At 47.4% G+C, this 9,322-nt stretch overlaps 2 protein-coding genes across 4 annotated transcripts in view; one reads left to right on the top strand and one right to left on the bottom strand.

Moving 5' to 3' along the window:
- Positions 1–2,700, bottom strand: part of TTC9C (tetratricopeptide repeat domain 9C) — a 13,452-nt gene extending 10,752 nt beyond the window's left edge. Inside the window, exons 1-2 of one of the 2 annotated variants that reach the window (XM_017503934.2) lie at positions 2,005–2,700; positions 1,655–1,909 (exon numbers count right to left, since the gene is read on the bottom strand). In XM_017503934.2, coding sequence (XP_017359423.1) covers positions 1,655–1,892 — 238 coding nt within the window. In that variant the 5' untranslated portion in view covers positions 1,893–1,909; positions 2,005–2,700. Of the gene's footprint in view, positions 1–1,654 lie in introns of both variants that reach the window. The other variant, XM_017503933.2, reaches the window with a different exon arrangement.
- A 585-nt stretch (positions 2,701–3,285) lies between these two features.
- HNRNPUL2 (heterogeneous nuclear ribonucleoprotein U like 2) overlaps positions 3,286–9,322 on the top strand; it is a 16,277-nt gene continuing 10,240 nt past the window's right edge. The window contains exons 1-8 of one of the 2 annotated variants that reach the window (XM_017503936.2): positions 3,286–4,147; positions 6,325–6,460; positions 6,757–6,833; positions 7,020–7,159; positions 7,849–7,939; positions 8,038–8,150; positions 8,368–8,631; positions 8,804–8,926. In XM_017503936.2, coding sequence (XP_017359425.1) covers positions 3,610–4,147; positions 6,325–6,460; positions 6,757–6,833; positions 7,020–7,159; positions 7,849–7,939; positions 8,038–8,150; positions 8,368–8,631; positions 8,804–8,926 — 1,482 coding nt within the window. In that variant the 5' untranslated portion in view covers positions 3,286–3,609. The remainder of the gene's footprint in view (positions 4,148–6,324; positions 6,461–6,756; positions 6,834–7,019; positions 7,160–7,848; positions 7,940–8,037; positions 8,151–8,367; positions 8,632–8,803; positions 8,927–9,322) is intronic. The other variant, XM_017503935.2, reaches the window with a different exon arrangement.

The following is a 9,322-nucleotide window of genomic DNA, read 5'->3' on the forward strand; positions in this document are numbered from 1 at the left end:
AAATTACAAGAAAGAGAAAAATGAGGAAAAGCTATACAACCCACTGAATATAATAAAGGATATAAACCACCAGCTAAAGCAATCACAGTGTTTCCCAAATATTAAATGTTCCTTAAACAATGGACCTTAGGTATAGATTTTCTCTATAGCATGCAAAATTCCCTAAAGCTATCAGCAATACCCAGAAGGCTGCTAGAAATGTAAACTGGGGCTGGGTGTGGTGGCTCACACATGTAATCCCAGCACTTTAGGAGGCAGAGGCACATTGGTCATCTGAAGTCAGGAGTTTGAGACCAGCCTAACCAATATGGTGAAACCCTGTCTCTACTAAAAATACAAAAATTAGCCAGGTGTGCCAGGAGCGGTGGCTCATGCTGGTAATCCCACCACTCTGGGAGGCCTAGGCAGGTGGATCACCTGAGGTCAGGAGTTTGAGACCAGCCTGACCAACATAGAGAAACCCGTTTCTACTAAAAATACAAAAATCAGCTGGGCATGGTGGCACGTGCCTGTAATCCCAGCTACTGCAGAGGCTGAGGCAGGAGAATCGCTTATCGCTTGAACATGGGGAGGCAGAGGTTGCAGTGAGCCGAGATCTCGCCATTGCACTCCAGCTTGGGCAAGAAGAGCAAAACTCCGTCTCAAAAGAAAAAAAAAATAGAAATTATATATATATACATATATATGTATATGTATACATATATATGTGTATATATATATACATATATATATATATATATTAGGTGTGGTGACTCATGCCTGTAATCCCAGCACTTTGGGAGGGTGAGGCATGCAGATCACGAGGTCAGGAGATCGAGATCATCCTGGCTCACACGGTGAAACCCCATCTCTACTAAAAACACAAAAAGTTAGACCGCGGTGGTAGTGGCACGCGCCTGTAGTCCTAGCAACTCAGGAGGCTGAAGCAGGAGAATCGCTTGAACCTGGGAGGTCGAGGTTGCAGTGAGCCAAGATCATGCCACTGCACTCCAGGGTGACAGAGCGAGACTCTGTCTCAAAAAAAAAAAAAGAAAAAGAAAAAAAAAGAAAGGCCTGGCGCGGTGGCTCATGCCTGTAATCCCAGCACTTTGGAAGTCCGAGGCGGGTGGCTCACGAAGTCAGGAGTTTGAGACAAGCCTCGCCAAGATGGTGAAACCCCATCTCTACTAAAAATACAAAATTAGCGGGCGAGGTGGTGAGCGCCTGTAATCCCAGCTACTCGGGAGGCTGAGGCAGGGGAATCGCTTGAACCTGGGAGAAGGAGGTTGAAGTGAGCCGAGATGGCGCCATTGCACTCCAGTCTGGGCGACAGAGTGAAACTCCGTCTAAAAAACAAAAGAAAAGAAAGAAGAAGAAAGAAATTAAGAAAGAAATGCAAACTGGCAAACTGGTAAACTGGTAGCCCCCATGTCAGACCCATCCGAATCTCTGGGGATGGGGCCTAGGAGGCTGTGTTTTAACAAACTCTCCAGGTGAAGTCTGATAAGCCCTGCTCTACTGCAAATTAGAGCCTCACAGATTGGCAGGATATTCCAATCATGGCAGAATAAATGGATGACGGTAAAGAAAAAAAAAGGCGTTTTTTCCCCAATGTTCACAGATGTTCATGTTCCTATCTTACTGCTTTCCAGCCACCCTTTAGCCCTGTTCTTACCAGCTAGATTGTTGTAGCAGTCTGTCTGGGTGGTATGCAGTACGTTTTCTTGTTCAGGGGTGAGGGCGGGGCCCTGAGGCCCGAGATTAGGTATCGGAGAGGGCACACTTGGATCCAGACCCCGCAGCTGAAGCAGAGCTCGATGATACCTACTCACAGCATCTCGGTACTTCCCTTCCCGGTAGCGTTGGTTCCCTTCCTCCTTGTACAGCTGAGCCTCCTGCAGACGCTTCTCCATAACTGTCGCCAAGGGTTCTTGTGGAATTGGGAAGTGAAGGAGGAACTGAAGCTCTGGGGTTGGGAGGAAAATAACGGATTCTAATAGCCAATTTAAAAAGGCAGGAAATTACCCTTCTCCTGGAGGATGCACGCCACAGGGACCTGCGGTTTGCTGATTTCGACTCACAGCTCCACCTCGCCTTTCTGCAGTCTTTTTCGTTAGAAGTGCAGGAAAAGTACGTAGGAAGGCGATGTGGGAATAATGAAGCCAAATATTAAGTGACTTCCTAAAGAGGCGATGCCGGGGTAAGACTTCCCGAAAAAGCCAGGCAAGGCCCTACTCAGAAATTGTGGCGGGCGTGAGAACGCCGGGCAAATTGGAGTCAGCCTTTCTTCTGGACACGCCCCCTGACCTGGAAGTAGAAGAGAGTAGGTGGGACTACTGCTAAAAGAAGTCCAGAGGACTTGCAGCAATTCCAGTTCTTTATTCTTCCTAATTCAACATTTATTTGTTGACGTCAGTGCTATAAATTGGGAAGCCGAGGTGAATGAGGTGCGTGCACCTCAACATACAAGCGAGTCTGAGGTGTCCGCATAAACGTCACAGCTGCAAGCCCACTCGGCGCTGCAACCAGTTTCTCGCCCTCTGCAGATGCCCAGGCCCGGAAGTCTCCTGGGCTTCGGTTTACCGGCGGGAGCAAGGAGAGGAAAGGGTCAGATTGGATGGCTTGGTTATCTTAAAGGATCGCGCCCATTGCGCCACGCCGCCCAATCAGAAGAAGCGCCGGAAAAATAATCCCGCAGAAACGACCCCGCCTCCCCAGCGGACCAACCCGGGGGGGGGGGGGGGGAAGAGGGGGGGGGGGGGGGGGATAAAATCCCCTGCGGCTTCGCCAATTGGAAAAATCCAGACGATCATGGATGACCAATTGGAACGGCAAATGACGATTTAAGTTGTCCAATAAGAGAAAAAGGGCGGGGTCAGGGCGTCTGTTGCTGGGTAGAAGTTTGAGGCAGTGAGGAAAAAGGAGGACCCAGGATTACTGTTTCTTGGTTCTGGAGAGCCCTTTTACTTCCTTGCCAGAAAAATAATTGGTAGTAGGCTTACATGTTGCAACACATTCTCTTCAGACTTTTTTCGTTGCTAATGCTGCAAACATAGTAGGGAAAAGGCTAGGACTCCTAAGACGCCGCAGCAATTGGAAGTCAGACGGAAGTAAGGGTGGTGGGAGGGGCATGGCATCGGGGAGCTCAGGGCGGCTGCGCAGAACCCGCCAGCTGGAAGTACGGACAGACCGGCGCGCACACGCTTCCGTGCTACGAGGCACTTGAGCGGCCGCCAGCCTTGCTCGTCTTGGACTCCAACTGCGGCTGCGCGGTAAAAGCTTCGGCGGCGATTGGCCCGGGGGCTCCAAGGGGCGGGAGGAACACCGTCGTCCTCCGCGCGCTCCTGCCCGCGGCTGGGGAACCGAGGGCCTGGAAGGGAAGCGGCTTCCCGCTGCGTTGTTTTGGGCTACGTGAGCCGAAAGGGGGAGGGGAGAGGAAGGAGAACCAAACACTGCGCAGCGAGACCGTGCACGGCCTCCGCTTCTGCGTGCGTGCGCTCGCTTGCGCGGGCTCAGTGCTGGCGCGTGAGGCGGAGGCGGGCGGCGGCGGCGGCGGCGCCTGCGCGGTCGGGCTTGGTCGACGGTTCGCAGGGGAGGAGGCGGCGGGAGGCGGAGGAGGCGGCGGCGGCGATGGAGGTGAAGCGGCTGAAAGTGACCGAGCTGCGGTCGGAGCTGCAGCGGCGGGGCCTGGACTCGCGCGGCCTCAAGGTGGATTTGGCGCAGCGGCTGCAAGAGGCGCTGGACGCCGAGATGCTCGAGGACGAGGCCGGCGGCGGCGGGGCCGGGCCCGGCGGGGCCTGCAAGGCGGAGCCTCGGCCTGTGGCCGTGTCGGGCGGCGGCCCGGGCGGGGACGAGGAGGACGACGAAGAGGAGGAGGAGGAGGACGAGGAGGCGCTGCTTGAGGACGAGGACGAGGAGCCACCCCCTGCTCAGGTCTCGGGTCAGGCCGCGCAGCCGCCACCGGAGCCCCCGGAGGCGGCAGCCATGGAGGCCGCGGCGGAGCCCGATGCTTCCGAGAAGCCGGCGGAGGCTACGGTCGGGTCAGGTGGGGTAAATGGTGGTGAAGAGCAGGACCCCGGCAAGGGGGAGGAAGACGAACCCGAGGAGCGGAGCGGGGACGAGACGCCGGGATCCGAGGTGCCGGGTGACAAGGCCGCCGAGGAACAGGGTGAGGAGCTGGCAGCCGATCCCGGCTCCAATCTGCGGGCTGCGCCTGTGATCTAGCACCCCGCCCTGCACCGCGGGGTCCGAGTCCTTGTTCTCGCTTGCCTGAAAGTGCAAGATTCCCATCGCTTCGTTTCATTCTCTGTCCACCTTTCTGAGGGGTTAGGCCGCCTCTTATGGCTCTACTTTTTGCAGGAGGAAGCTTCCTGCCTAACTTGGTTCCTTGGTGATAGTGGATGGCAGTGAGTGATTTTGCGTGCGAGCTGCTTGTGAGCTACCTGTGGAACAGTCTCCCACGGTGCTTGTTATGTTTTTCTTAGCTTGGGGATTACACGGAGAGCTAGGCCCACAGTTAGAGGTTCGGGCCTTTAGGCTATCTGACTGTTTACTTTTTCACTGTAAAAAAATGTTAAACAAAAATCGAAGTTCGTCAGAGTCCGCTCTGTCCAAAGCGTGTTACCAGAGCTTGAGCCACAGAGAATCTGGAAATCTAACCTTACTCCTCTTTGAGCTGTAGGGGACAGCCTCTGGTGTAACAGTGTCGAGCTTAATAGTTAACCAGTGAAGAGAAAATCTTTAGTGCATTTAGAGTTAGTTAACATTACTTGACTAGGGTTTTTAACTTATTTGGATTATGATTAAATTTTAATTGTCCCACTGAGTCCGTGGATGGGCATGTTTGTGGATTTGCTGAACACCTGGTACTACTAGCCTTTTACATTTCAGGTCTCTGGCTTCCTGAATGGTAATGATTGAGGTGCTTGTGAGTCCGTTGAGTAACCTTGTGGAAGAGGTGTGTTGTTGAATCACCCCAGGGAGTTAATGACCTTTCTCCTTTTGAAGTGATTGGTTAGAACTGATCCATAACACTGTGTGTCTGAGTAAGAAGGGTAATTCTTACTATACAGTGGGTTGCCGTAGTTCTTTTGTTAGTCCTTTTTTTAGGCCACTACCAAGAATCGTGGTATAATCGGAACCCATTGTACGGCAATCACATGCAACTTGCAGACTGTCCTATGTCCTGGAACAAAAATCCCGTTACATAACCTTTGACTTGTGTGTATCCCAAAGAGCAGATAAAAAAAAAAATTGAAGGATAGGCTGGTTGCGGTGACTAACGCCTGTAATCCCAGCACTTTGGGAGGCCGAGGTGGGTGGATCACCTGAGGTCAGGGGTTCGAAACCAGCCTGGCCAACATGGTGAAACCCTGTTTCTACTAAAAATACAAAAAACTAGCCGCACGTCATGGTGGACACCTGTAATCCCAGTTACTTGGGAGACTGAGGTGGGAGAATGGCTTTAACCTGGGAGGCAGAGGTTGCAATGAGCCGAGATCTCACCACTGCACTCCAGCCTGGGCACAACAGGAGACTCCGCCTTAAAAAAAAAAAAAAAAAATTGAAGGATAAAGGACTGCTTTAAAGAAACTATTATTAAAAACCTTCTTAGTGTTGCAAAATACTAAATCTTAGGGAAAAAGTCCAGGTTTTTTCTCTTGATTAGAAGTATAGATTGTTGCTAAATATACAACAACACCTTTCTGCCCCAAATTATGTGCAGTGTAGATGCAGTATTATTTATGGATCTCTTGTGACTTAGTAGTTTGCTCTTGCAATTTTCGGTAGAAGTTCCTGATAAAAATACAGCTGTGTGTCATGCACTTGGGTCCATTTGCCATATGAATAAAGCCATGGGTGGCTGTGCATTTTAATGCAGGAAAGGGAAATTAAAAAATATCAGGCTTCTCTGAATCATGAAGTTGTAGAAAAGTGTTACAAAATTCGTATTAAGTGCCTACCTTGAATCTAGATCTGACAAGATTCAAAATTAACCTTTGAAGTTTTTTTAGAGACCTAGGGGATATTTTTTTAATGTCATATTGATGGGGAAATCTACAAGTTTGACCTGATTTAAGCAGATAAATTTAGAATGCAAAAATTTTCCAATTTTTATCTACTGCTTGACTGTAATTAGCCCATAATGTCCCTTTTTTAAAAAATAAAATCAGCCAGTGACAGAAAGATGGTCTTTAGAAATCAAATGCTCTGTGAATGTAGTGAGAATAAGCTGGCTATTTTGATCAAACAGATTCTCAGATTCCCCACTAGCGTCTGTTAGTTCTGAGCTTATTCTATACTCTAGTATGAAAACTGCTGATTTTCTTTCCCTCCTTTTTGTAGGAGATGACCAAGATAGTGAAAAGTCAAAACCAGCAGGCTCAGATGGTGAGCGGCGGGGGGTAAAGAGACAGCGGGATGAGAAGGATGAACATGGCCGAGCTTACTATGAATTCCGAGAGGAGGCTTACCACAGCCGGTGAGGGAAACAGTCCCTTTCCTGAAAGGGAGTGTCTGCTCTGATTTTGGTATACCTGGTATTGACTGGAGAGACTGGAAGGAGGGTGGATTCAAAATGGAATAGGTTTTTATAGGCATGAGTTTTAGATTGCATATACCATGGAAGCTCCTATTACCCTTTCTCATTTGTTGAAAAAGCTGTCTGCTGGGATTTGATATTCACTGATAGTATAAAATGGATGTAATGTCAAACACATACCTCTCAAAGAGAGGGCTTTGTATACATTGTGTTTCTTTTCTATCTCACATGTGTAGCTCAAAGTCTCCACCGCCTCCTGAAGAAGAGGCAAAAGATGAGGAGGAGGATCAAACTCTTGTGAACCTGGACACGTGTATGTATAAGGCAGACAGATTGTGTTTTAACTAATCTCCTATAAGTGATTTTGGAGATTAAAACTTCATAGCCCATAAATTCTATGTGACTTTGTATCCACTTCAACAACTGGCTATACTTGTGCTCTGTTGGTGGCTTAAAAGTATTGGGCATTGGAGTAAACTGATTGCTTCTTTCTTTACAGATACCTCCGATCTGCATTTTCAAGTAAGCAAAGACCGCTATGGAGGGCAGCCACTTTTCTCAGAGAAGTTTCCCACCCTTTGGTCTGGGGCAAGGAGTACTTATGGAGTGACAAAGGGAAAAGTCTGCTTTGAGGCAAAGGTAGCTCACTAAGACCATTTATTTATTCCTAGGTACTTATGGTTCTTAGAGAAAAAAAGTTGTGTTTTTTTTTTTGTTTTTTTATTTTTGAGACAGAGTTTCACCCTTGTTGCCCAGGCTGGAGTGCAATGGTGCAATTTTGGCTCACTGCAATCTGTGCCTCCCAGGTTCAAGTGATTCTCCTACCTCAGCCTCCTAAGTACCTGGGATTACAGTCATGTGCTACCATGCCTGGCTAATTTTGTATTCTTAGTAGAGACGAGCTTTTTCCATGTTGGTCAGGCTGGTCTCGAACTCCTGACCTGACCTCAGGTGATCTGCCCGCCTCGGCCTCCTAAAGTGTTGGGATTACAGGAATGAGCCACCGTGCCCGGCTGAGAAAAAAAAAAAGATTTTTAAAAAAGACCATTCATTTATTCATTAAACTGCTACCTATGTATACTGGACTTTTGTCCATCAGACTTTTATTAATGCAGGTAGGAAAAAGCACTGTGCTTTAACAATAACTTTAGTTTTAGTAACCAAGAAATGAATCCCTATGGCTTTGGTTTAAGTTCAGTGACTGTTACTCTGATGTTGAGTTGTGATAGTAGTTGTTTTCAGTTTGTATAAAAATCTTGTCTTTCTAACTCAGAGTTTGCTACTCAGTTGGTCACAGTATCTAATAGTTCCCTTCTTGACTTGGCCAGGTAACCCAGAATCTCCCAATGAAAGAAGGCTGCACAGAGGTGTCTCTCCTTCGAGTTGGGTGGTCTGTTGATTTTTCTCGTCCACAGCTTGGTAAAGTTATTTTTTAACTTCCTCATTAGTGTTTACTACCATATTGCTTGCTCTATGAAAAGTTGGGATGTAGGGAACTAATTTGTTGACTGTTCCAGGTGAAGATGAATTCTCTTACGGTTTTGATGGACGAGGACTCAAGGCAGAAAATGGACAGTTTGAGGAATTTGGCCAGACTTTTGGGGAGAATGATGTTATTGGCTGCTTTGCTGTAAGTGCTCCTGAAAGCTGTGGGTCATAACAAGGAGTGGATAGAGGGCACCGGGAATTCACTTGTGTTTTCCATCAACTGCTGGCTTTTATGCATTTGATGTATGGCTCAGTTAGTTATGTGGTGCAGCAGTCTGCGTGAAAAAGATTAAATTGTAAGGCTTAATCAACCTCAAGCCTTGTCAGCCAATAAGTGCTCTTGTCCTTTATCATTATAGAATTTTGAGACTGAAGAAGTAGAACTTTCCTTCTCCAAGAATGGAGAAGATCTAGGTGTGGCATTCCAGATCAACAAGGAATCCCTGGGAGACCGGGCCCTTCTACCCCATGTCCTCTGCAAAAATTGTGTTGTAGAATTAAACTTTGGTCAGAAGGAGGAGCCCTTCTTCCCACCACCAGAAGAGTTTGTGTTCATTCATGCTGTGCCTGTTGAGGAGCGTGTGCGTACTGCAGTTCCTCCCAAGACCATAGAGGAATGTGAGGTATACCAAACAGTATGCAAACATTTAGGGTGTGTGCTTTGCAGTGGTGGGTGCATGTGCTTTCCCAGGTCTTAAAGTGTTACCAAACGGGAATGGGGAAGATGTTTTTAAATTGGATTTGATAAACATGATGCTCACTTATTTTTCATTGTACTTCTGGTTTTATTTGCAGGTGATTCTGATGGTGGGACTACCTGGATCCGGAAAGACCCAGTGGGCACTGAAATATGCAAAAGAAAACCCTGAGAAAAGATACAATGTCCTGGGAGCTGAGACTGTGCTCAATCAAATGAGGGTAAGTTGCTGTTGGGGATTCATCAGATACAGTATTTGCTCTTCAGATACCAGGAGATCTTACAACCTATCTTCAATGGAGAGTTAGTCTCAAGTGTCTGAAAACAAGGGTCCCACAAATAGAGAAATGAAATTTTCTCTATATGTGTTTTAGGTGGATTGATTTTGTTTGTTTGTTTGTTTTCTCTGCTGTGCTATCAAATTTCTGAAAGCAGTTAGGATCTGAAATACATCCAGGTTAAGACTGGAAATGACTACTGCAGGAAATGGACAACATTCACAGCACTGAAGGATAGGAAGGGAGTGATACAATAAAGTCAGTATTTAAAGAGGTGACGTTTACCAATAACTTGTTATATAACTTGTGGTTTTTTTTTTTTTTTTTTTTTTTTTTTTT

Source organism: Cebus imitator, unplaced genomic scaffold (assembly GCF_001604975.1).
Source record: "Cebus imitator isolate Cc_AM_T3 unplaced genomic scaffold, Cebus_imitator-1.0 Scaffold316, whole genome shotgun sequence".
In the NCBI taxonomy this organism is placed as follows: Eukaryota; Metazoa; Chordata; class Mammalia; order Primates; family Cebidae; genus Cebus; species Cebus imitator.